Source organism: Paramormyrops kingsleyae, chromosome 3 (assembly GCF_048594095.1).
Source record: "Paramormyrops kingsleyae isolate MSU_618 chromosome 3, PKINGS_0.4, whole genome shotgun sequence".
Lineage (NCBI taxonomy): Eukaryota > Metazoa > Chordata > Actinopteri > Osteoglossiformes > Mormyridae > Paramormyrops > Paramormyrops kingsleyae.
This window is the reverse complement of record NC_132799.1, coordinates 16,044,022-16,071,074: the sequence shown is the minus strand read 5'-3', so window position 1 is coordinate 16,071,074 and position 27,053 is coordinate 16,044,022. Positions and strand designations below refer to the sequence as shown.

At 51.5% G+C, this 27,053-nt stretch overlaps 2 protein-coding genes across 3 annotated transcripts in view; both read right to left on the bottom strand.

Moving 5' to 3' along the window:
* Positions 1-3,305: 3,305 nt before the first annotated feature.
* On the bottom strand, positions 3,306-6,736 carry LOC111840007 (mRNA decay activator protein ZFP36L2). The gene is made up of 2 exons (XM_023804390.2): positions 6,396-6,736; positions 3,306-6,191 (listed from the first exon to the last, which is right to left on the bottom strand). Exons 1-2 carry the CDS (start codon positions 6,444-6,446, stop codon positions 4,989-4,991), a joined length of 1,254 nt encoding a protein of 417 aa, XP_023660158.2. The 5' UTR covers positions 6,447-6,736; the 3' UTR covers positions 3,306-4,988.
* Positions 6,737-9,346: 2,610 nt separating this feature from the next.
* thada (THADA armadillo repeat containing) overlaps positions 9,347-27,053 on the bottom strand; it is a 55,188-nt gene continuing 37,481 nt past the window's right edge. Inside the window, exons 30-38 of one of the 2 annotated variants that reach the window (XM_023804366.2) lie at positions 26,010-26,125; positions 23,967-24,049; positions 20,408-20,790; positions 19,196-19,320; positions 18,628-18,700; positions 17,969-18,125; positions 17,733-17,858; positions 10,624-10,793; positions 9,347-10,462 (exon numbers count right to left, since the gene is read on the bottom strand). In XM_023804366.2, coding sequence (XP_023660134.2) covers positions 10,145-10,462; positions 10,624-10,793; positions 17,733-17,858; positions 17,969-18,125; positions 18,628-18,700; positions 19,196-19,320; positions 20,408-20,790; positions 23,967-24,049; positions 26,010-26,125 — 1,551 coding nt within the window. In that variant the 3' untranslated portion in view covers positions 9,347-10,144. Of the gene's footprint in view, positions 10,463-10,623; positions 10,794-17,229; positions 17,635-17,732; positions 17,859-17,968; positions 18,126-18,627; positions 18,701-19,195; positions 19,321-20,407; positions 20,791-23,966; positions 24,050-26,009; positions 26,126-27,053 lie in introns of those variants that run through there. The other variant, XM_023804368.2, reaches the window with a different exon arrangement.

The window sequence follows — 27,053 nt, the reverse complement described above, 5'->3', positions numbered from 1 at the left end:
GAGTCACTGCCATTGCCTCCCCTCCCCAGGTCGTCCCTGCCAACAGCAGAGTGTGGGCGAGACCTCAAAACACGACCTCTCCCGGCCCCCCCCCCCCTCGCCACCGGAGCGCCTCTACCCAAAAGGCCCGCGACCCCCACCCCATCCACACAAAGACACCATACCCTTTTTTCCAGTAAACCTCCATTCATTAAAATATTCTAGATTATTCTGGAAGATTCTGTAACTCTTTCAGCCGCACATTTGAATTCACCACAAATTTGTGTGTTGTGCATAATACAAGCTGTAACTTCAACCATGTTTGTTTGTTATTGACTATATGCTAAAATAATTCAAACATATTATAATTAGATACTTATTTACACACAGTACTGCACTAACACTTACATTCCTTCACATGCTGATGAGGGGCGGGGGGGGGGCTCACTGACAGGCTGGCTGGGGAGGATCTGAGACGGATAGATCCTCAGTTTGGGTCACCTGGACCGGTAAGCCCTCTGTGGGACTCAAGCCAGCATCAGCCACAGAGGTTTAGAGCTGATACAGATACGGATACAGATTCAAAGGGTAAGAGAGCAGTGGGAAGTCCCTCCTATATTCCAGCTGGAACAGTCTGTACTGGGAACACTCGGAATACAGAGCAGCTCCTAAGTAGACCCAGCACAGCCTGGATGTAAAGCATTATGTGACCAAGCACGGCCATGATCCGGCATTCACCGGCAACAGAGTGCACATCTGGTCCGTCCCTCTTCGGACACAAAAAGGCACGCTGGCGATACTTCCGATGGAAGGCCCCTCCTGGACTAAGGGCCGGGGGCCCAAGCGTGCCAGACCGAGGGCAATTCCACAGTGCGTCCAGAGGGCACCCCCTGCAATGTGATCAACACCTTCCAGAAATTTCTGGCCGGCATAGAAAAATAAGGAATAATAATAATAAAAACAGGAAAAAAAGTGCGGGGAAAGGGTGGAGGTGGAGGTCTGTGCTCTTCCTGGCCAGCGTAATCAGAGCTGGAGAGAGCTTCCTCTGATTGTGGGAGGCCAGCCCATTGGGCTGCAGCCTCACCCACACACAGGTATACAAAGGCCCACTTGGCACAGACAGGCCATTGTGAGGCCACTGATAAACACTTCATTATGAAATTCTGAAGACACGGTAAATATTTGTGCTTCCCTATCACCCCCTTATCTCCAGCTGAACTCTGCAAGCCACTCAAGCTGTTAGCCTTCATTTTCTTAATGACTTTAATGGCAGCGGACATCTAACAGCACAGACCGTAAAACGGAGGGGTTGCATCAGAGGAACACTTGAAGAAGAAAAAAAAAAAAACAATAAAGACAGACGGGTCCTCTTTTTGTCAGATAAACCCAGTCACCTGCCCTGACTTCCTGGTTTAGAGCAGCCCCTGAACAAGTGACAAACAAACTTCTAGAACAACTGTTAACTGCAGTCTAGAAAGCTGTGTGGGTCTAAAATAACCAAGGTTACGTGATGAGGCTTGGAGTCAATTCTTAACACTACAGAAAGGTGGACTCGTCTCAGCCATCTTCCAATTCCAGTGTGCTGAGCGTGGGAATGTGGTCAGTCGCTGGATATGAGTACAAGGAAACGGTTAATCGTAAACGCCCATGATCTGCATACGAAAGCTTAACACGTGAGGGGTAAAATACTTTTGTGCTTACTGGAAGAGAGTTTATTAACCCGCATGCAAGAGCAGTGCAATGATTGGGACAGACAGTGAGTCAAACTGCAACAAGACGGCAAGCAGATCACAGAAGAGTAATTGACTAAAAATAGTGAAATAGTCAACTGACAACCACTTTGCCAAGCAGTCAAGCCAATGAAAAGAAAAGTATCCCACCAGCCGGACCACCTGACTGGCATGCGCTTCTGGAGGAAATCACTGGGTAAGTGCCAAGCAGACACCGGGTCTGTCACAGGGCCAGGCCAGGATTAAGCGAAACCTGGTTCCTAGCAACCGCGCTGAAACTCACAGCGCGCCCTGGAGGTCTCGTGCCTCGTAACGTGGTCAAATGCAACATTTTCATCATTGTCTTGCACCCACATGCCCCCCACCCCCACTGTGGCATTTGCATACAGATCCTCAACCAGAGAACGGGTCTTGGGGGGGTCGTAAAACTGAGAATGGGCACTTAGCATTTGGTTTGCCTCCCGCCATTTGCAAGTAAACAGTCCCTGCTGACAGTACCAAAGCTGGGGCCCCAAATCCCAAGGCCCCCGCCACCATAACCGAGAGGCTCGTTTGACATGAGACAAATGGATAGTTGGCTTCCTGACCATTAGCAGATGGTCAGATCTGGCAAAAGTGAACCCCCCCCCCCCTCATACAAGGACAGAAAATTTTCAACATGTTCGATAAAAACAGGCTAAAATGACAGACATGTTGATCCACGTGGCACTTCATGTCAGTGATCATGTCCCCAAACAGTCACCCTGTCACAGACCCGCACCCAATAGAAGAATGGTATCCATCAGTCAATTTAAGCTGCAGCAAGGCCCAAGGCCTTCTCCACTCACAAGCTCAGTGTCCAACATCAGAGTCACAGGAGAGCTTCTGCCAAACAAGCAGATAAACACCCCCTCATTCCCAGCCTGTGTCTAAACTCAGTATGTAAATCAGTATCTTGCTTTCCAGTGGAATGCAAAGGCAACAAAACAGCCACCATTCAACCTGTAAAACAGCCCATTGTGCTCAAGCAACAGGAGAGGGGGGCATCTTGGGATGACAAGGACAGGAGAGAGAAAGCCTGACAAGATTGTGGGAGGGAGCAGGTAAAAGTTCTACGGCACTGGCTGAACATAGATGGAGGCAGTGGGGGAGAGGGCAAATGTTTACACAAAAAATCAGGCAGAGCTGTGAGAGCTGACTGTCCAGCTAGCTGCAGGTAGCTTAGCAGTCGATTGCAACCAAATGGTCCTTGGAGGTACTTTCAGTTGTACCTTGAGATAAGTGACTTAGTGTGACTTACATCAATAAGAGCCACAGGTGGTGAAATCTACCTAGAGCATCCAATCACACGATGTTTCTGTGGACAGGGAAAGGAGGCCAAAACGCACGGGGGGAAGGTTAGAAGTTTGATGAGGACAGTCACAAAACACGAGACTTCGCATGGAATTATAATTTGAAAGCAGTTTCACTGAGAACTCTGGCGGGGGGTGGGGGGAATATAGGCAAAAATTAGCACTGATGTTATTCACGAGGAAAGAAGGAAAGCTGGCTGGTCGATCATTCCCAGGCATTTTCACCCCCCCCCTCCCCTCAGAAGAACACCCACAACACAATGCCTCCTTTTTTTCAAAAATGATTTTATTGGGAGAACTACAAAAAAATGTACAGTACAAAGTTAACAGTCTCACACTCAATTTGTAGTGAACTGACTCCTCCCCCCAAAAAACAAAGTTATAATACAACTCAGGTTGCCTTTTTTATCCATTTTAGTTACATTCAAAAAGCTTTACTTCTGATACAAGTAGTCAAGAAGTACATAGCGCGTACCTACTATGTACAAAAAAAAAAAAAAAAAACTCCCCCGTCCAGCAAGTTTGGAAGATTCAGACCATTTCAAATCACCAAGGAAAAAAAAATGTTTCTTAAACATGGGAACAAATAGTGACAACAGGGCAGAAAAAGGTACCCGTTGCTCCAAAAGTATTAAGTCACAAGTGGTAACAAACTGGTAGAGGGCAATTAAAAGCCAAACACTACATTCAATTCGACTCGCATAAAAATATCCAGAGGAAAATACTTTATTTGGTTAAGGCATGGAGGATGGACCCCTGTAGGCACTAGACAATAACACTGGGGTTCTGCTACATTCTCAGGCACGTGACCGCGCGCGCCAAATACTTTTTGGTTACAATTTACTTATTTGACTTGGGCTTTGTCATTGAAGGCTGATATGATCAAAAAAAGCTTAAGGCTAGTTGACGTTTGGACGGCCTGTACACACCTTTCTATACATTCTATGGAACACCTAGGACGACTGCTTGGAGAGGAACAAAAAACAAAAACAAAAAAAAAAAAAACACCTTCCGCGGCGTCGGCCTCCAAACCGCAATCACGCAAACATTTCCGTCTTTATCAATAAAACGTAAACGAAGAAAAATTAACGAAATAAATATCACATACAATCTCTTAAATTAAGATTAACTCATTTACAATAAAATAACCAAGTGAAGTTACAAAAACAATATATATTACTGTGAAAAGAACATACACTCCACTTTATGCAGATTAATAATGGCGATCATAATTTAAACATAAAAGAATATAGATCTATTGCTTCATCATACTCGATAAATACAGTATGGACACAAAGAAAAAAAAATTACCAATGTAGCCTATACTTTTCACAAGATAATAAATAAGTTAAATAGTTCATAGCACGTTGCGCACCGCCATGTAATCACTCAAAAAAAACAGCTAAAAATATTTATATGTATATATATATATATATTCAACCATCAGCAGTGATTTTCCCAAACAAACTCAACTCTGAGTGCTTTTAACCGAGCGACAGCCTACACAAAGCAGACAGGCCACCGTGCGGCGCTGCGATGCGGATCGAAGTTTTGGAATGGAAGGTACACTTGTGTCAAGGCATATTCTTGGCAGGATGGAGGAAACTCTAAAACCGCTCAGTCTTTTATAAAAAAAAATAGACATTGTCCTTTTCCCCCAAAATATAGTTTGTTGGGTAGACCAAAGACTGCCGTTAATTGCAACTCAAAATTTTAAGTCACAGATGGAATGCCTTCTGTTGATGTCTATTTTTACACATGTAAAGTTAAAGGAAAAAAAAAACTAATGCCGTTTCAAGGATAGGTTGCCGTCTCCTGTAGTTCTGGCTGTTTTCTCTACTTTGATCATTAATAGTCTAGTTGGGAAGCAGAGGGTGGCGCTGACTATTGGAATGTCAGGTCCCCCTCCTCTTCGGATGCAAAAAAAGTAAGGATGGTGCCGGACAGATCATTCATCTGAGATCGACAGCCTGCTGAAGATTGGCAAACGTCTTCCGGAGTCCAAACTGGGCGATTCGGAGCCGCTGAGGCTTCCGGAGGAGCTGAGGGACCCGCTCACATAGCTCTCCCGGTCCGAAAGGGAGTCGGGGGGACTCGGGGGGGAGTCGAAGACCGGCGACTCGGAGAAGCGACGCAGGGACTGCAGTTGGCCCATGCTGTATGGGGGGGATGGGGGGCACACGCCGCCAGTCTGCAGACTTGTGTAATATGCACCGTTGGTCTGGGCTGCGTAGCCATTCTGCGTGTGGATGGCCAAAGGGGCGAGAAGCGTTTTCAGATCCTGACCGGGGAAGGAAAAGCCGCCGTTCACGCACATGGAGTTGGGAGACAGGACGTCCTCGTAGAAGTTAGACGAGCAGGAGGAGGAAGAGGAGGAGGAAGGGGGCGGGGGGGTGCGCGACGTGGGGCTTTCCAGCAACGGCGACTCAAATCCATGGTGGTTGGAGAAGCCGGAGAAGCTGAGGCTATGGTGCAGTTTGGGCTTGTCCCTCTGAACGTAGGAAGAGTGTGGCTGCGCCGCCTCCCTCTGCCCAAAGCCGCAGGGCTCGCGGGCGCACTTCGGCTCCCCCTGCAAGTTGGCGTTACTGGGGGCCGGTCTGCGTTCGTCGGCATTGTGGATGAAGTGACACCGGGGACCGTAGGGGCAGAAGCCGATGGTGTGGAAGGTGCGACAGGGCTCAGTTTTGTACTTGGGGTGGCGGGACAGGCTCCTCAGCTCGTGGTAGCCGTGGGCGAACTGGCACTTCTCGCCGTACTTGCACGCCCCGCTCTCCTCAAACGGCCTGCAGAGCTCCGTCTTATAGCGGGTCGAATTGATCTGAGATCCCGGTTTCTGCTGCAGGACCTGCAGGTGCTGGCTGCGCTCGCCGTTCTCGCTGTACGCCCGGTCGCGGAATTTGTTCTCCTTGTTCATGGCGGAGGTGCTGGCGCTGCCGGCGGAGCTCTCCTTCAGGCTGCCGTAAGAGGCGGCGGGGTACTTGTTGCTGTTGCTCAGAGAGTCCACGTTGCCGATGGAGTTCCTTCGGAAAAAGCCCGGCGTGTAGGAACAACTGCTGGAGGTGCTGGCAGCGGTCAGCGGCGCCCCGACTGCCTTTTTGTCCAGCATGCTGTTCAAATTGATTGCATGTATATTTAGGTTTTTGTCCTGCTGCTGTGAAAGAGATCGGCCGGGTGTTATTAAAACAGGCAATGCAACAGATTAAAACTGCTAAGCTTTCATGAAAAGGAAATCGAAAATAAGAGCTCCCTTACACGGGGAGACAGCGTGGCTATGGCACTAATACTACATCTAACTAAAAATACACGGACGGTCCGCACTTTGCGTGCTTTTGAGTTGTTTTAAAACAAAAGTTACCTTGTACAGCATGTCGAAGTCGTAGAAGGCGGACAAGATAGTTGCAGACATCTTCTCTCGAGCTTTCTCAGCACAGTTGCTCTCTCACAGAGGACCTGCCGTGATCCCAGTACGGCCGGAGCAACTTTTTATTATTATTATTATTATTATTATTTATCTAGCCACGTCTATACTCAGAAAAAAGCCGAATGGAGAGAAGCATGCAACTCCAGAATGGATCCAGCACCGTCCGAAGAGAGAAGCGGAAAAGTGTCCCGTTTTGTTGTTGTTGTTGTTGTTGGAAGGCTTCTTCCCGGAGACGCCGAGTTATAGAGCGCTGCAATCGTCCTGCAGCTCGCAGATGCGCATAAATACCGAGCGCTGAGCGGACGGGGGCGTGGCTTCCCCCCGCAGCGCCGGGCCCTCGCGCGACACGCCCCTTCCCGGGTTGGTCGACCCTCCTACTTCATTTACATAGAAGTTTTTTCTCCGGGGGAGGGAAGGGGGTTGTAGGGGGGGGGGCATCCAAAGAAAATTACACGGCCTGGAAATGCAGAGGGGCACATAAAACCCGTGTCCCGCCACCCTGTTCATTCAGAAGCCCGCAGGAGCGCAACCAGAACAGGCTTGGATATTTTTTCCCCATGTTTCACACAGAGCCATCAGTCTGCATTCCGATCAATAAGAAAGGGATATAAACACGCGAATTAAGGAGCAACATCCCGTTCCACAGTTTAGATATTCCCACTTATTAATGGTGAAACCACATTTACCGGACGCCCGAAATCAACATGCCACGCTCCGGTTTACGGTTGACTCACTCACGCCACTTTTCATACTGAAGTGCCTATTTGCGTTTTCGATTCTGCATATAGAACAGAAGCTGCCGCATGTGTTTGCAACTGACTAACAGTGAAGCAACAGATCCAAACCGCAACGGGGTTTCGATATTAGTGAAGCCAAACAATATAGACCAATTCATAAATAATGTCCCCGAAAGAATACACGCACGGCCATTCATTTAACCGAGAGCAAACCTGCCACGGGCATTTCACCCTCCTGCTTAGAAAGCTTGGACGGCGAAGGGAAACCGCAGTGTTTACTACAGCAAAGCGATGTCACCCACCGCCCACTGGGCGAGACGCTCACAGTTCGTTAAGTTCAGAAAAGATTAATTAGATCCGAGCAATTTCATTATGTGACTTGTTTTGTTTAAATAGGGAATTAAGTACTATGCGTATACGTGTTTTTCCATGGTAAAACAGTATAGGTGTTAAACTGCTTATCCCATCTTTAGTTGACCAGCTGCGGTACGAAACTGACTTTGCATGCTCGCCGACACATCGGTCAGTGTGCCTGAGATGGGGTGGGGACGGAATATGAAAACAGGAGGACATACACACAAATAGGTGTTTATGTCGGAAGGAGGATCGTGCAACGCACAGCCATGCAAGCAGCGCAAAGACACGGCCGCAATTTTTTTTTAATTCAAACGTCAAGCGTGTGAGTGAACGAAAAATTTGTTCACCTGGCAGACATGTCGATGGTAATCCGCTGTTTATGCAAAATCCAACAAGAATGGAAGGCCAATTTGTTTAGCACACAAACACATGCAAAAATGCAGTCCGCTCACTCTTTTGGGGTACATGCAGAACGACAGGCTACACTGACGATTGTAAAGTATATTTTTAAAAGTTTTGGGTTAACATAAGCGAATAGGACTGTCACCAGCAATCACTGCACAGCCGCGCTGCACAAGCGGCTGAGATGCAAAGGAATGCAGCGCCGCTTCGGCGTGCGAGTGGTACAACACTGACCCCTAGTGGTCAAAGGGCGAATTAAACCATTAACCAGAGACGTTAATGGCTCTCCAGCTAGTCAGTCGCACCAAGAGTGCAGTTTTGTGTCAGAGGTAAGTTGCACAGCCTCGGCTTACCGGCCGAATCATGTAACCACGGACACCGTTTATATTTGCACATGCACGAATCGCAGAATAAACAATGCTGCTGTGCAATTATAACCTTGCATCACTGCAGTGTGCGGGGGGGACCCAGTTATTTAAAAGGTAGTGGACTGAATACCTTATGCCGAAACGGGTCACGGCTCCAATTGTTGCTGATCCACAGTGGCCCAATGCTATTTGCAGAAGGTGCAACGCAACTATTCCGGTTTATGACATGTAATCATTTCGCAAAATTTCTGTCTGCATAAATCACCAACTTACATAACTACAGTGGCCATAAGATTTTCATTCTACCGTTGTGTACATTTGTCTGCCATGCACATGCTTTCCTAGATATCCATGATGCAGCCTTTTGTGCAATTTCAGTACAGGGATTATCCTGGTAATGGATTAGCAGTTTAGTAAACAGGGGGAGGAGGGCAGCAATTTACAAAAACACTGGAATTACTACAGGTCCTCCATTTCATTTGGGCTATGCCTCGAAATTGTTTAAGAACGTCTTAATGTCAAAGATTGGCTAGATCCATATGAAAACTGCCTACTGTAGATCTATGGTGCCACACACACACACACACACACACACGAAGCAGTCATGTGTTACGCTGGCCATGAATCCACTGGGGACTTTCAAGCAAAACATTACATCACTTTTACAGCACAGGAACAGCCCGCGGCGGGGGGGTGAGGGTGTTATGAGCGTGGCCAGGGCACACACACTGCACAGTGAGCCTTTGTCAGGTTGCCATCGTGTAACCAAGGTGATCATAGCCCCACTACCTCGGAAACTTTTCTGTTCCCCCCCTCCCCTTTCTTCTTCGTTCTCCTGGAGGCCCAATGAAATGTTGACTCAATTACTAACCCCCCCCCCCCCCCCTCCCCCCCTTTTCTCTTCCCTGGGGGAGGATTAAAACCACATTTGCTTCTGCGGAGGAGTCAGAATTCACGAGCGGTCGCTGAAACGAGCAACGGGAAAAAGCGGCCCGTTTGGACCCGTACCGGGACCCAGGAAGCCTGTGCTTGTCCATACAGCCATGGGGGGCACCGTGATGCCAGACTCAGCTGGGCAGCGCTGCCATGCACATTCACCACGCCTGGCCTAATGCCAGCCCTGTTACCCACCTTTACAGACAAGCTCCCAGCGGGACCTCGTTTGAACCACCCTAAAGTCTTTCCAACACACACACACACACACACACAAACACACACACACAGCTTAAATCCAGGTGGCTTTATCGCATTACTTTCGCTTGCAAATTCCTGCATTCTTCAAAACTGGACAGACTGTATATGATTTGAGTACATACCAGCATCCGATTAAAACTCAGTTGCAAGCTAGAATTAAAAAAAAAAAAAAAACATTCGCTAACTTCATCTGTGCAGGAAGTGCTGAGACCAAACAGGATGTGCGTGCAACACATGATCACAGACCATCCCCAGCCAGAGATGCATTATATTCATTATATTCATCTTCAGTTTCAGCATCAGGGACTCAACGCGTGAACTGAGCACACATCCTGTGAGAGTTAAGATGGTTAAGCAGACCACTGCAGAAGTGACACACCTCATTGTGACATTTAGCCCCCCAGGCACCCGTGTTGAGCAGCCCACAGAAATGCGATTTCTTACTGATAAAGTCAGATTTTTATTCTTCAATTTCTTTTTCTGCCTGGTGTCTATTTACAAAAGAAACCATTAAAACCACTCCAATTCAATTAAAATAACTGTATAAAATGTCTCTAAAAATAACGATTCAGGGTTTAGGTTCAGAAAGCTCTGAGACAGGATTAAGAGATAAAAATATAAAATGTTAAGACGTATTTTGCTCAGGCTGCAGTAACCCAAGCACCTCCAGAGCAGAACAGGCCCTCTGGTTCGTCACGGTCAGCCGCTCGTGCTCGGCAGTGCAGGAGAACTGGGGCAGTGCCGGCAAGGCCTGAAGCATCTGTCCTGAAGCCTCAGCACAGGCCCCTGCCCGAGCAAAGAGCTCCTCCAGCGGCCCTGGCTCCACCCCAGCCATGTCGGCTACACGCAGCAGAGGGCAGAGGTGCCGGTGAAGCAGCCACGCCCACTTCAGAGGCTCCGCCCACAGGTTCAACTCCCCCTTCTCAAACAGGAATTCTTCGTCCTGATCACAGGAAGGGTGGAAAAGGGGAGAGCCGTTCAGACACTTGGGTACAGATATCAGCATTACAGCTCTTCTGTTGATTGACACGCCGTAGCGTTAATGATGTTTCCAGCACACAGTTTAGTCATTGGATTTAACCACTGAGGTCAGAGGGTCATTACCAGGCCGGGCGTCTTCACGGGGCTGACCTCCGGCTCGCCCTCTCCAAGCAGCCAATCAGTGAGGATGAGTACCCCCGCTGGCACCTGCCCCCACTCCTCAAACAGCCGGCAAAGGAGTCTCAGCCCAAGCTCCAGGGCCACGGGTGGGCACACAGCATCAGGGACGCCCTCTAGAGGGCGAGAGGGAGACGCAGGGCAGGAGAAGTTTGGGTAGAGTCACCAGGCAAGTAGGGGAACAGCTGCTGTTGGCTGGGTCATGAAATGAAGCTTTATTTGCCATTTGTGCAAGTACAGGTATGTTGGAATGCTTTTCACATCCCATTCTGCTCTCCTTTCTCTCTCTCACACACACACACACACACACTTGTGGGGACTCTCGACTCTCTATTCATTTCTGTGGCCATAGCCCTAATCCCAACAATGACAACCGTAACCCCTACCCAACCGTAAACTTCACCATAAGAAACCAAACAAAAGACAAGACAGAGTCATAATTTTTTTATAGAATTGAGCTTCCCCTTGTGGGGACTGAAAAAAATGGTCCCCACAAAGTCAAAATAGCAGGTTTTTGTTCACCTTGTGGGGACATTTGATCAGGCATGTATCCAGCGGCCCTGGAGCATTTTTGGGGGTTAAAGGTCTTGCTCACGGGCCCAAGGGAGATGTGATTATTCTGAAAAGGCCAGGGCTCAAACCAGGGTGGTGGGACTGGGAAAGCAGAGGGGGACGCAGCGCAGGCCAGTGAGGGAGTCACGGCGGGGGGGGGGGGTGGTCACCGGCAAACGAGTGTAAGCAGCCCTCCGTGCATCACGTCTCTCCCCTGCCACGTGCTCCTCTCGCTGCAGGTCTGGAACTCATTCCACAAAGGAAATCCATAACTCAGGCTCACCATGTGGAACAGCGCTGCAGGGCCGGGCTGGGATTCAGAGAAGACCTGGTCTGTGCATATTGGAAAATGCGGGAGGGATGGCGGAGATGCTGAGGACAGAGCGAACAGGGCAGCTGAAGTGACCCTGTCCATGGAGTCGGCCATTTCTACCAGCCCGAAACCCCCAGATTAAAATGTAGGGGTGGCCCCCGCCACACGGATTCCCCTGGATGAAGGGCCCAGCTCCCGTATTCTGTATCTAAACCTTGGCTGGGCCTTTGCAAACGGGCACCGCTGGGACAACAGAAAGCGCAGCGGTCAGGTGATGTGGGGAACGTCTGACACCTTGCGGCAGGACAAAGGCAGGCGGGTCGCTAGGAGACTGCAGGTGGGCGGGGAGGCCTGCCGGCTTACTGCGTGATCGGCGCCACCAGGCAGTGGACCGAGTAATGCGCCTTTTCACCAAAAGGGCAGCTCGGCGCTGGCCAGGCCCTGAAGTCGGGCCTCCGATTCATCCCATGTAAGGTGACACTGTCACCCCCCACCTTCTAAACACAAAAACAAGGCAGACATGAAAATCTGAGAAATCCAAGCTGCTTTCAATTCCAGATTCAGAGTTTTTTTTTTCCCAAGTCAGTTAACATGATTCCCGTCTTCCACCCGCCCCCCCCGCCCAGCCCCGCCCCCCCGCTTTTGTGCATGTGTGCGAAGGGAGTGTCATCACAGTTAATCCTCCATGCTTGTTCTATATCCTGGCACAATGACTGGATGCATTCCGGCCGCATTCAGGATTTTTTTTTTTTTAATGGGAGGAACGAACTTGGGGTGCCAATCCGGACAGTCCACTACCCCCCCCCCCCCCCCCCCCCACAATAGGACGACACGACACCCCTTCAAAGCCCACATCAGACCCTCTCAGACATAGTAACAACATATGATAATCAGCACAGCAGGTTGAGACCAAAAATCCCAGTGTGGACAGCACTGTTGTACCTTAGAGTTAGGTCATCAGAGAGGACAGCTGTAGGGGTTGGAAAAAATTCTCAGTTGCAGTGGAAAGCAGCAACTGTCTGCACAAGAAATTAATAAAGATAAATTTGTACCCTCTGCTCTCCAACCTACGCGCTTACAACTTGGCCAGAGATCTAAGCTGGTGTTTCTGCAGCACATCCAGGGTGCTGGTTCTGCTTTGCATTCCTGCACTTAATATGATTTTGACGGAAGGAGGTCGGATCAGGAGAGACCTTCTTAGTGGGGATTCCAGCCCCCCCCCCCCCCCCCTTTGCTGACGGTGCAGGTCCTGCATGTTCATGCATCTGATTTTTAAAAAAAAAAAATTGGATTGGAGTTTAGGGGGCGGAGAATTCGGTGACATGTGGGGATATTTCTGCAAGATGGGAGTTAAATTCTACAGGAGAGGGACAGTTAATTCCCGTAGCAGATCTGCGAGAGCTTTGGCCTGGAACTAATTAAAAACTATTAAATAACCAGAGGGAGCTTTGGTGTTCGGCAAACATGGGGATTTGAGCACTGCAGCTGGAAGGTGTTTGGTATCCAGGGTGGGGGGGGGGACTGTCAGGGCCATGAAACTGGAGAGACCTGAGAGAGTTGCCCACCAACTACACATGCACACCAGGAGGACACGCCTGTCCCACTGCAGACAAACGCTGGGACTTCTGGGGAGATCCTGCTCCTATCCATGGGCACGACGACGACGTCCACCTCCCCCACCCCCCGACACCTTTCCCTCACCCAGTGGTGTCCCATAACCACAACATGTGGGCACTGAGAATTCCACAGACAGACACCATTCAGCACTTCATTTCCCCAGGGGCTCCTTTCAGGTAAACTTCCACGGCTTTGCACAGACAACCCCAGCACGCTGCCACACCGATGATGTCACAGGCCTTCAATAGAGCTCTGGTATCTGATCAGAGGAGAGCACACTGTTTAAGATCCCGTCGGGGGGCGGGGTCTGGCCCCAGGTGACAGAGTCAATGGCTTCAATGTCTCTTTCCAAGGACTCTGTATTGATGTGAAAATGAGCTTTGAATGGGGGGGGGGCGACCATCCTTGTTCAGCCAAACGACTGCACCCCGGAGTATTATGGGCCGATTCAGAGTTCACTCGGAAGCGGGTGCACAGTGGTGCCGGACCGCCCCTGATCCTGAACGTTCACACTTCTAGCGCCAATGCGTCATGGCAACCGTGTAACTTTGATATCAGACCTGGGGTGGCGCTGTAGTGCAAAGCTGCTCTTAAAAGGTCACATGTGGTATGGATGCTACAAGAAAAAAAAAAGAATTTTACTAAAACTAATCGATTACTATGTACTAACATTACGCAAGGCAGTATAACGTTCATTACTGAAAACAGTTACGTAAACTGAAATAAGAAAATGCACTGGAAAATAAAAAAAATTACAACTAAATGAGAACTATAACTATTGTTTCCAGAACCAACAGAAATAAAATAAAATGGTGAATACTTCCCGTTACTGCTTTTAAAAATACTACTTGGCTAAAGTAACGATTTGTTTATTGTTGGACCTCACGGGCAATGCGACTTAACCATAGAAACAGCCAATGGCACTTTGACGTCCGGCAGAAGCCAGAAAAGTCCTACAACTTTCCATCCATCCCTAGAAACAAAATTATTAAAACCAAAGCAAAATATAACAACTAAATAGATTTACATACTTAATAAAGACGGATTAAACCACACTGAAAACTAAAACTAAGGATATCAAATGAAAATAACATTAATCTAAATTTAAAAAAATCAAAAATGAAAGTGACACTGACACAGAAACAGAAACACACACAGGTGTGTGGCATGGCAGTGTAAGCATATTTTTAGCTTGCAGCCATCTGGGAGTCTTTATAATACTGTAGCAGGGAATCGTAAATGCTGGTATTTCCGGACTTTGTCAACCATTCTTCAAACCAGCTAGCCATATTAGTTATCATTCTGATCACAGAGGGTAGAAAAGGTGTTTATAAACAATCTTTGGTTAGAATACTTTCTGACTTCCTGCTACTTTTCCCCTGGCCAATGAACAATCAAAATTCACTTGCGTCACTGATCGGAGCCTCTGCGTTGCTTCAGTTTGAGTGGTGCGCGGCTCTTGCGAAGTGTCCAAAGCCGGCCCCTACGACGTCACAACCGGCGTGCACACCACGCCACTGCCGCGTCCACGTGAAGCATGAACCAGCCTTAAAGGGCAATTACTTGCCCGGGGAGAGGGCGGGGGGGGCTCACTCAAACAGAGCACACCACCATATATGACCATACCCGCCACTGCAGCACACGTAACATCCTTCCAATACACCTACAATAGACAAGTCCTCATAGCAAACTGGGTTACTTACCAACCACTTGGTCAAGCTACTGTGGGCGGGGGGGAGGGGGGACAACTTTAGGTACAGAACCAGTCTCATTTCAAAATTTAAACTATGAGGGTTTTGTGAATTAAATTTGCTTACCCAGAATCCTTGTGGCTTATAAAGAGATATTTTGGACGAGAACATAGAGTTTGGTTTGGTGGGATGTTGATGTGTGCTGTGCTGGCTGCGACAGACACCCCCATGAGCGAGTCAGCGCCTTTCTTACCTCAGGTCACACATACAAAGGTGGTTTGGGCCCTAGTGGTACGTCTGGGGGTGTGTGCCGCCTCACACAGATTACCTGGGATGCAGCAGCTGCTTGGGGTTAAGCTCTACGTTCTCCTTCAAAGCCAAGAAATAAAATCGCAGCCCAGAGGGGAGGGAGAAATGCAGCCCAAATTCTGCCATCGTCATCTAAGGCTAGATGAAAAAGGCCACTTCCATTTTACAAGAGTGTCCTGCTAAGTGCTGCATTATCTCCTGCCCCGATGCATTGAATGGCAAACAAATCTTTCAGAATGTTCTGGAAAAGTCCGTTAAACCCTGGTGCAACCTAAAACTTCGCCGGTGCCTGAGGAAGAAAAACAATCTCCTCCTCACAATGATGCCTCACCCCCCTAATTTGGCCTGTAATTACGATGATGAGGCGTGATTTACTGAAAAACCTGCAAAATTCACAAACAGTTGCTCAGTTTCCCTCTTTCTAGGAAACGCAAAAGGAGCTTTGGAAAGCGAAAGAGTGACTGCTTCATAGCGGGAAGAGACATAATATTAATAACTAGCAGCAGGAAAGGCTCGCTCTTTAAAACGAAGTGAGGACGACATCTTGTGGAGGGGAAACTGGGTTATGCCGCCCCAGACGGTCACCTCATGTGGAGAGGACGAGGTTCGGTCCCCTCCATTCGATGAAAGGAGGAGACGGCAGCGGCGGTGAACTGGAGGGGCCCAGGGTGTGCGGCATTACCCACCCTCCTCAGAGATCGCTCGTGGCCACCGTCCAGGTGAGTGAGATGTTTCCGAAGCCCCCGTCAAGTCCTCGGATACCCACTCCACTTGGGCTTCGACTCCAGCCCTGCGCTCCAGGTAAATTACGGATTTTTTGGGGGGGCCTTGTCCATTCCAAGCCGCACAGCAGAACCCAGCTCTCTGTTGGAGGTCGGTGCCGAGATCCACTAGTCTGTCGCCATACCCTACACTACCCAGAATGCAATGTGAACTGAAATAAACACCCTCAACTGGAAAACAGTGACTGTCAGACAGTGGGAAATGCGTGAAAAGAAGACCATTACCAGCAGTTCGTGATGAATGGGTGTAGGACTGGGCTTCTCTATTAACTCCAATGGCTACTAAATGGGGGGGGGGTGAGCTGTCAATAGACACCCCCTCCCACTTAACTATGCATCGTTGAGCCACTTACATTTCAAAGGCAGAATGTTTATGTGGAGACTTCAGCTTTCTGGAGAACCGTTACCTCACCGCTCCCACCCCCCCACAACCCCCCAGGGTTGTCGTTAACATCTAAGGCACTATATCAGAGTTAATATGAATGAAATGTAACAATATACATACATATAGGCTGGCTGCTACCTTTTGGCCAGATGGCTACACCAATAACTCACTACTGCCCTCTATCTGGTGGGGCAAAGGGGCTAATCGCTCTTACTCGTAGGCTAAACGTGATGCTCCCATGATCTCCTCTCTCCCCCTCTCCTGGAAGAGGGGCTGAAGTGACAGACTCCCCAGTACATCTGCTCCCCCTACCTCCACTCAAGAGTGAAGTTCAGAGCCATAAACATCATGGGGGGGGGGGGGCACCTGGCACACATTGTTGGTGGGGGCAAAAGCATCATACTGGATCCAGAACACTGTGGTTACCCTAAGATTGAGTCGGGGTGCAGGTTTGCCCCCACTCCCACCAGAACAGGGGTCTGATCCAAAGTGGGTGGAGAGGAACAGAGCTGGCACAGACCTCAAAGACAGCTGGTTCTGTTACCCCCAGGCAGTCTGCGCTATAAAAGCCCTGGCAATGTGTGCGCATGTGGGGTAGGGGGCGGGGTAGGGGGATGAAATCCACGGCACAGAACTTTCCAGTAAAGACTTCCCATGATTCTCCTGGCCAACGCTGGGATGCCGAACACATGCAGATACCGCCGGCGGAATGCCGAGCAGAGCAAACACGCCAGTGTTCACCACGTGTGTCCCACAGGGTCAGACCCCCCCCAACCAGACACCCCCGCACAGATTAGCCGGGCAGACACAACAAGACAGGCAACGTTCAATCCACTGACTCACCGTCTTCACCATGACAGCACGGCCAGTCCTGGGCAGTTCCATCACCCACGCTCAGGTAACAACCCCCCCACCCCCCCCCGAGTTTCGGTATCCTGCTCCCGCTGAAGGAAAACCACTTCTATCAGGTTAACGTTCCAAACCACCGTCGCCGCTGCAGGGCCGGGTGGACCATCCTTAATCTGCGGCGGTTGGAACCCCCCCTCCTTTTCCAAACGGCACTTCCAGGAAGGCACCCCCCCAAGTGTTACCGAGAAATGGCGTCAACCATGCCCCCACGCCTTCCTCAAACCTGACCCCATGAGTACAGCCCTCCCCAACGCCAGGCGGAGTGCTGGGGGTGGGGGGGTATGAAGGTGACAGCGTCAGAATTCCACTTCATCAGCAGCCAAAGGAAAACAGTCAATCGGGTCGACCCAGCAAGCTGGCCCACTTCAAGGTGCCACAGGCTGAATAAGTCCAGTGTGCCTGCGGTTCCGAGGGTATGACGAGGGTCAGTGAATGTGTGTGTGTGCGTGAGTGCGTATACGGGGTAAGAGCCGGGGTGTCTGTTCTGAGACATGTACCTTGCGGATCTAGGAGGTGCCGCGGGATTGCCGTGGCAAAGTCAGACGCCCGGTCCCGCACCTCCCGGTCCTCGTCCTGCAGCAGGGTGAAGAGACTCCGCCACAAGGCCACCGTGTTGCTCAGACCTGCAGAAGGTTCCCGGAAGCACCCGGAATCAGCCCAGCGAGAACGTACACCGACGGGGGAAAGAGGGCGGACCGACCACACGCGGGCACGAACACACACGGGCACTCACCCAGGGGCAGGCCGGCGCTGGCTAGGACGCCAGGCGTGGAGTTTACGAGGATGTCCGCGGCCGCCAGCTTCACCTCCATGGGCTGCTCTTCACCACAGCAGCGGCTCATTAGGGCCCCCCAGCGAGACACTATCGGCACCACATCTGAACCTGCCTGCTGCAGTGAGGCAGGACCCGGGACGTCAGGAGGGGCAGAAGCAGAGACACCCGCACCAGCCATGCCTCCTACCCGCATTCTGCACCTATAAGACGGCGCTCTGATGCCCCCAGTCGAGCAGAATGGCCCCCCAACACGCACAAAGCCCTGTGTGTATGAGGATCTGACACACTCTAATATTAATCACACACACAGTTACAGGGAACGGGAATTTAACACTGAATAAATTCCCGACGTTGACGTCCCCAGCCTGTATCCCACATGCTTACACCATTTCAGGCACCAATAAGTGCCTGAACCCGTCGGCCGGTTCCGATCAATAATGTTTCACCCGCAGTTTAGTGCAAATCCCTTTCGCGTCAACTGGAAAACAAACGTGGCTCATAGTTTCTTCACCTCCATCCCAGTGTATCGGAGGTGTATAGATAACCTCTTCCTGCCATTGTTCGTTTTCTTTTCCCCTAGTAGGTGCGGAGGGGAGGGGAGGGGAGGGCAGAATTACCTGGAAGCCACCTTCAGCCAGGTAGAGGAGCAGCTGAGAGGTCAGCGCAAGGGCGGCGCAGTGGAGATTGACGCTGGAACACGAGAAAAAAACAATGTAAAGGAAGACTGTGCTGTATAGAGCTGCGACGGACTGGAGTCTTTGTAGCTCAAACCTTAACGTGGGGGAGGGTACGAACGACAAGGAAACGGTTACTTAACATGGCAGAGAGAGGCGTGTCGAGCCTGGAGGAGCAGCAAAGCTTTTGTGGAGACTGGATTTGTGATGTGATCCTCCCAGTTAATGCTAACTGACAGTACAGTGGATAAACCACAGGAGAGCTGGTGCTTGCAGGGACATGGGGGGTGGAGGGGGCAGCGAGACATGACACTGGAGTGCTGGGACACACCTAGGACACACCTGAAACGGTATCTCTCCCCTGGGACCACCACACTCATCCTGGAGCGTGGGGGGGGGGGGCGAAGGCGCACACACACTACCTTTGCATGTAGGGGACAGAACATCCATCCCAGGGACAACATGAGAGTGGCTGAGAGCCAGGCAATTCCCAGTGGATCACACCACCAACCTGTGCACGGAGCCCTCAGCCAGCGCCAGGAGTCGGTCCAGAGCCTCGGCGTGGGTCAGAGCGGACGTGCCATCCCTCCACGGCAGAACAGAAGCCAGGGTCACCTTGGACAGCACCTGCAACACCTGGGGGTGGAGGGGTGGGGGGGGGGCACGCCCATCAGCACACCTGTGGCACCTGGAGGGAGGAGGACGAGCCGCCTGAAACGTGAGACCCGGGAACGGGGCAGTGGGGTGCCTCTTCACCCTCTCTGTGCACATTTGTGCACCTCCATTATATTTTTCCCTGCCAGGGATGTTTTTTTATCTTTCTTTAGAGAGAAATAAAACAAGCCCCTCCCACTAAGCCACTGCTACACCTGCTGCGGGACACCACGCTCACCCAGAAGCCGTTGGTCTACGCTGCCACCCCCCAGACATGTGACGGTCCAGCGATGCCATTAACGAGGACGCAGCGAGGGGTCCCCCCCACCTCCAGGAATGGCCCTCCCCTTAAGCACACCGTAAACCCAGCTCAAAGAGCTGTTTACATTCCTGGAGCACATTTCGATCATTATTATTTTTTTTTGTAAAGCGTGAAAAGGTTATTAAAGGCTTTATGGGACAGCCAGGCGGGCGGGCGGGCAGGGAGACGGGGGCGGCCATGACGGCTTCTGATCGGGTTTCAAACAGATATGAAAGTGGAGGCCGCTGCCCTCCCCCCCCTTCTCTCCAGAGAGACCAGCGAGTTTTACGGCGTCTTTAATGAGCTCCTGACTCACAGAAACACGCGTTCCAGCTTCCCCAGGACTGCAAACACACAGCGTTCCATGCAGGGCTGGGCCGTCAAAACATCTAGCTGACCCGCAGCTGTCAGGCTGATCGGACCCGTTCCAGAACCTTCTATGACAGAGCAGAACTACAGCAGTCCACTCCCAGAGACCACTAAGGGGATTTCTACAGGTATGCCTTCTGGGAGACCCGGGCACGTACAGGACAGGGGACTACTGGAATTTGATTTGGCATCTGCCCTCTCAGACACGCTGCCATAGTAACAGGGCTATTTGCTCACCCGCAACCCAGAAACAGGGTGGAAACAGGCAGCTGTTTAAATATTAACCAAAACACAGTGGAGTGTAATAACAGTGCTTGAATGGAGGAGGTAACATGTGGGTAAGAGTGTTCCTGAGGAGTGGCAATGTGCTACCTTTGGTTAAAGGGGGAGGGGGGGTACCTTTTCCAGACACTGGGGGTGCTTCTCCTGCAGGGCCATGGTGGTGAGGCTGCAGGCACTCTGTTCGAGGAAGGTGGAGACCGGGCGTCTTTGTGACGATCCCTCCGCCAGTCCCTCCAGCTCCTTCAAGACCTCCTCCAGCACCAGCAGTCTCACTTCGTGATGCGGGCACTGCAGCAGACGCCCCAGGAGCTGGGGGCCTCTCTCACCCACCCCCCAGAGTTCTGGCCTCTCCAAGGCCGCGCTGACCGCTAGCCGCGCCAAGCTCAGCAGGTACTGTGCCGCCCCGGGGCTCGAAGGCGGGCGGGGGGCGTCGGCGGAGACGAGCTCGGACTCCATCAGGATGGAGAGCGCCTCCTCGCAGAGCTGGGACAGCACGGGAGCTGAGAAAAGAGAACCACACACGGAACATGAGGAACATACTGCCAGATGTACCCCATACACAGAGAACAGCAGCCTACGTCTCCCTTCTCATGAGCACTTCTCAGGAGAACAGCGGAGGGGGTCAGTCCCCGCCTCCCAAAGCTGTTTTTCCTACGCCGTGTGGGCCGTGACAAGGCCGAACCAGACCAGGAAAGCGTCCTTTGCGTGTTCAACTCTCCCGATGCATTTGTGCGATGTTTTTATTATAAACAAACCAACTGAAAGATGCTGTACGATTCCCAACAAGGCTGAGACCTATATGTTCAAACACGGCACAGATGGAATCCATTAAGACCGACAACGGTAGGACTCCAACAGCGAAGTCCGTGATGGGGATTACAGGTCCCCAGTTAGCTGCCCTACAGCTGTCCCGCGGACAGTAATGTCTCAGAAGTCATTCCAGTCCAGACCCAGCCTTGACCGTTTGACCACCTCACTCTTTAGCTGGTCGCCTCCTCTGAAGCGGTTCTGCCCACAGAGGGGGCAGAACCGGTTACAGTCTGTTCCAATTCGAGCCGCATGTGATGATTCAAGCAGGTTGAATTACGAGGATGAGGGTAATATCAGCTGGTTTTAGTGCCGGGGGAGGGCTGCCACCCCCCCACCACACGGGCCTCATCTGCAGAGCATCCCAAGATCTTTGCTTTCATCCAGGCTGTTGGCCATAAATCATAAGAGCCAGGCCTGAATCAGGATAGGGTATGGGTTAGGGTTAGGGCTGAGTTACCCCACACCTAAGCAGCGCAGTCGCTTGGGGGGGGGAGGTCATGAACCTTTTGGGTGAGACCTGTATACAGACAGACCAGTCTGCGTTTTTACATGACATGTCGGTGCATTTACACCATAAGCAGAGTCCTCCGGTCAGTCATGTTCAGGATAGGAGCCCTTCATCTAAGACGGTGACTCCGCCTCCTCCTGGGACCCCAGGTGCCCCCACCTCATCCTGGATGCAGGGGGTCTTTATCAAAAGCCGGCGGAGTTGATCATCACTGTACTGTATTCACAAAAGCAAGCTTGTGTATTAAAAAATAAAAAAGCAGACACCTTAACACCACCCCCCCCCCACACACACACACTCTGATCAAAACCTGCTGGGAAACAGAATCATGTCAATAAACTCTCCCCCCTTTCAAGTGCATCCAAAGGCAGCTCTCATTACTGCAGCTTTCAGGGAAGCAGAGCAGAGGGACGTCATCAAAGCATGGTGCTCTGCTTATAACACCCCCTATTAAAATAGCTCCCCCAGGAGAGTCCCAAGGCCACAGATATTATCCATCTAGGAAATGGAGGCCGTGCCTCCAGCAGGCAGTCGACTCCGGGGGCGTGTGGGCGGGATCGGGCCCATCCCAGGACGGGCGACCCGGAGAGGCCCATCTGCACCCCTATGAGACGCCTCGAATAAAGCACAGCCGCCCCAAACATAGCAACGCTCTCCATCTCCGAACTTCCATAACTCTACTGGGCTGGAAAACCCACAGCAGTCGTTTTTCAGACTGCCAGCATCTTCTCCCCCATTTCCATCACATGTGCCTCTAATAAAAGGCAAGTACGTACCCATAATCCCTGGCAAGCCCTGGCTCTGTCACACCTTTATATGTGTGGGGGGGGGGGCACCTTAGAGGCTCATGGGTAGATCTTTTGGATCTAAAAGTACCCACCCTGCTATCATGGAATGTGTCCTATTTATTTATTTATTTATCCATCCATCCATTTATTTATTTATTTATTTAGAGGGGGGGCTTAAAAAATGTAAAAATAGTAATTCATTGACACGGCCACTTTAGGATTTAGGACAAACCACAGCTGTTTCATGGCTGTCCCCCGAAACCCATATCAGATAAAAGTCTACAACCTTTTTTTTGGGGGGGGGGGGGGGGGGACGGGACTGGGACATTACTGGGGACTGGGTGGCGCGGACTTGGGTGGAACTGGATCAGAGGGTTGGGAAAGGCAAGTGCATGAGGCAGAGAACTACACCCCTGAGAACTGGACCCCAACCACCTGGCTACACACACACACACACACACACGTACGCACACACACACACACACACACACACGTACGCGCACACACACACAGACACACACACACACACACAGGTTAACACCACCCTTCCGAAGTGAAGAGCCACAGTGCTGCATTTTACATCACGCTCTACAGTTGTTAGAAAAACTGTGAAAAGCAAAAAGCAGGCATGGTGAGGCTCTGCTCTCCAGATGCTCCCCCCCCCCCCCCCCGCCCGGCACGGCCGATGGCACGGCTCTGCTCTCCATCCGTCACAGTCAAGACCCGCAGATTCGAGGGATAGACAGGAGATGAGAAAAGCATTCTGGGTGATTCGTCAGTGTACAGTGTGTTGGGAAGCTCAGAACAGAGGCAGGACACTAATGTGGGTCAAGTCGGCACCCTGGTAAGAATGCAAGGCACTGCAAGTGGGCCGTTTTACGGGATTAGCGTGTTCTGGCACCAGACTTGTGTGGGATACAGGGCCGGCGAGCCAACTGAAAAAATTAACACAGCCCCATTCGGGTCTCAGTGGGGGGGGGTGGATGTTGGATTTGGGTCCAAGATGAGTTCATTGCTGTTGGAGTGGGGTGGGGGGCCAAGGTTTATGAGCCCAGATGGATCAAAAACGGCACGAACGGGTATGGAGAGACTTGCATTTCTCACCCTGCCCAAATGAAGGGTGTGTGCCGCAGTGAGTCGAGAAATTCCCACTTCCTGCTCAGCTGATCGTGGCAGTACAAAGTGAAAAAACAGATAAACCCCCCCCCCCACCCCCATAGAGCCACATTTCACTTTTTGCACTCAAGGCAGAAAGAAGGTGAAGAAGGCATAAAACAGTGTTTATCGTGCGATCTGAAGCCTCAGCGCCCACTGCAGGCCGGGTTAAGCATTCCCACCAGACGCTCATTTGGCATACGCACATACAGGAAGCCCCGGGGGGGGGGGGGGCACTTACACCACAGCTCGCGGCTTTGGCTGTGGTTAAGCATTTCTGCAAGACCCAGCAGCCCTCACACTCAGCCTCTGCCGAAGCTCTGAGCAAAGAGGAAATGCAGCCATTCGTCCATGGGGGTCCGTACACCCACAGGGCAGGACGTTCAGCACTCCGTACGTCGCAAGGCACACCTACCATCAGCGGGGGTCCTCTCCCATGCACAAAGGCTCCCCAAAAGGTCCAGCATAGAGGCTCGAGTAACCAGACAAGGGTTTGTCCTGAAAACCGGGGAAAGAGATGGGAGGGGTTAGACATACATGAAACACATGCTGCAAAGTCACATCGTAGAGCACAGTGCCATCTTCCCACAGCTCGACAGCAAAGCATCATGGGAGGGAAGTGCGGGGGGGGGACTGTGGGCGGCAGAGCACAACCAACTTCATGTGAAGCAGAAATACTTCCCAGCTGACGGGTCACGGCGAGTCTCTGACTAAGGGAATAAATCAGGTACAGAGTCCATGCGGTAAAATATGACTCCCTACCCCCACCCAGCACTGCAGAACTGCTGCTGAATAAGTGGAGAGTCACCAGCGAGTGAGGACTGTGCAACCCCCACCCGCCACCTGCAGCTGTAGCAGGAGGATGCTCCGACACATCCGGGGGTGCGCGTACCAGAACAAGGGTCCACTGTCAGGCTGCGATGCCTCATCCCCGCTGGCCAGATATTAAGGTAACGGCCATCTGACAACACTAGGCTTTGGTGAGGAACACTGCAGGATCCACCCATGCCAGGCCAGCTCCTCTTATTCATACCCACAATGCCCTGCTCCAAAGCCACTACATTCATTCACCGAGCCCACGCATCCCACACCGTGGGGGTCACAGCCAGTTGCACACACATTCAGAATACCCACTTCCCGATCCCAGGAGTAGGGCGAGATGGTGGGAACTGAGGTAGCTAACTCCATTCTGGGGTTACAGACAGATCATGGATGGGTGGAGCTGCAGGGTACCAGGTCATAAACAGCACCCCCACCCACAGGGGCACATGACTGGCTGACTCACTGGCGCTCTCGTGCTCCATGTCATGTGCTCTGTGCTAAGCCGCCCCCACTCTCGCTCTTTCAGTCCCTCTCTCTTGCTCACATAGATACCACTTCCAAGCTGAACATCCAGATGACCTGATGACTGACGCAAACAGCAGGCCCTCAGCACCTCCTGGGCCTTTCCTGAAGAACTCTCCCAGCCCTCGGAACACCTTTCCAGTGCAGCGGCCCCGCTATTCCTCAGGCTACTGTGATTTTGCAGGCCAGTCTGCTCCTCAAGTTATGAATGACCCAGTACAGCAGAGTTGGGGGGGGGGGGGCTGGGATAGAGCAACTGGCCGAGCCACACACCTGGTTACCAGGGTCAGGCAGGGGTGAGGGGCTAGGCAAACAGCGATTCCTCAAACCGGCGACATCAAGCAGGAACTCTCCTTGGATGTCATCTGCAGGATAATCGTCAGCGATCATCCTTCAGGCTCAACACGTACTCTTTTACGTCAGCCCTTTGAAAGAGCCCCAGGGGGGGAGAAACAGCCCATGGTAACAAATTTAAGGTTTTGGTGGGGGCGGGGGGGGGGACGACGACTAGGATTTACCTCACGGGGATCAAAAGATAGATATGGCTTGCGCTGAAGAACAGGAATCTAACCTACTGTATAACGTGCATAAGATGATGATAGTCATCTACCTGTGGTTGAAACTGTGACCCCCCCCCCACCCCCGCACAGGAAGCAGGGCACACAGGCAGCCACCCTAAGACAGTTGAGTGTGTGGCGTTTCGGTCACATCAGTGGAGTAATCGCTCTGCAGAGGGACTTTGAAACCACAGCCTGACGGGGCAGGGATCAGGGGTCACGTCGCCCTGGGGTGGGGGGGAGAATAGAGCCATTCTTCTCCTGATGCTGCAGCAAAGACCATGGGAGCCGGAGGTCGATCTCGATCATGGCGCAGCAGACAGACCTCCGGGGAGCAGCGCCATACATCCCCCACCCCCCCAACGGCAACACACGCTCCAACACAGGTAGAGTTAGACGACAAGCCGGGTGATTACTGGGGGGGTGGGGGGGGCCTATGCAGTTCTAGGAGGCTGATTTTACATGCAAGGAGGGTGAGGTAGATGAAAGCACGGCCCGCCCAAGTTGGACAAAGAGCGAAGTTGTGTGCGAGGGGGGGGCATATGTGCAGTGCATACCTGGTGGCCAGCCACAGTCGTGGTTGGAGGGCGATGACAACACTGTCACCCCCCCATCCGGCCTCTGAATGGCTCCTGTGTGCCTCCGCGTGATAGGAACTCAACAGGTGAAGGACCTACAGGCAGGAAAACAGCCAAACAGGTGAGGAGAGCCCCCCCCTGTCCCAACTCAGCCTCCTTCAAAGCCCAATAAAATGGACCAGAACCAGCACCATCCCCTGAGCCCATGGCACTGGTCAGGCGGCCAGCCTGAGCTCGGGTCCTGGTCCACGTACCCTAAGCACTGTAGGGAGGATGCCTTTCATTGCACCATGTAGTGGTGGGAGGGGGGTGCATGCAGGCAAGAATCGGGCCCCCTCCCCCCACACAGTCATAACCTTCAGCCATATTTTAAACATACGCAGCTCCACTCTGAACCAGCCCTGCACCCCGTACAGCCGCCCCCACCACGGTCCCCCCCCACGCAGACCCTGACACGGGAGCCACACTCTCCAGCCACCAGTCACCCAAACAGAGAAGTGTTATTCCAACCTCCCTGAATGGAAGAAGCGGGAGAATATTTATAGTGGCCTGAGTCACTTGCACAAACACGACGCGGGTACACGGGGGCCAGTGGCCAGCCGGGCATGAATCAGGCACTGTCGCCGCCTTGGGGGTAGTGCTGGGGGTGGCGGTAATGCAATGAAACGCAAAATTAAATACCAGAAAGGACATGTAAATCATACCAGGGTCACATGGGCGAACTCGGGCTGGAACTGGCGGGGTCAGACGTGCACTGTCGACTCGCGCCGGCTCGGAGCCATAGGCGAAATTCCTGCTGAGTGGGACCCACGTTCCCACACGCCACGCTCAGAGTTTCACAATACCGGACATCCAATACGGATAAGCAGATTAAATGAAAACCGATCAAGTCAATTGGAGGAATTCCAATCTCGACCTTCCCGTCGCCATTTTCCTGAGCTTTTATGCTAAGAATTGGGTTCCAGCTTCTGTTCATGATTTTACAAAATCATCTTGAGACAAATGAACATCCCGAGAATGACC

Coding starts and splice junctions, on each gene's coding strand:
- LOC111840007 (XM_023804390.2), bottom strand. CDS start 6,446: ATGTCTGCAACTATCTTGTCCGCCTTCTACGACTTCGACATGCTGTAC. Junction 6,192..6,395: donor ACTTCGACATGCTGTACAAG/GTAACTTTTGTT, acceptor TCTCTTTCACAG/CAGCAGGACAAAAACCTAAA.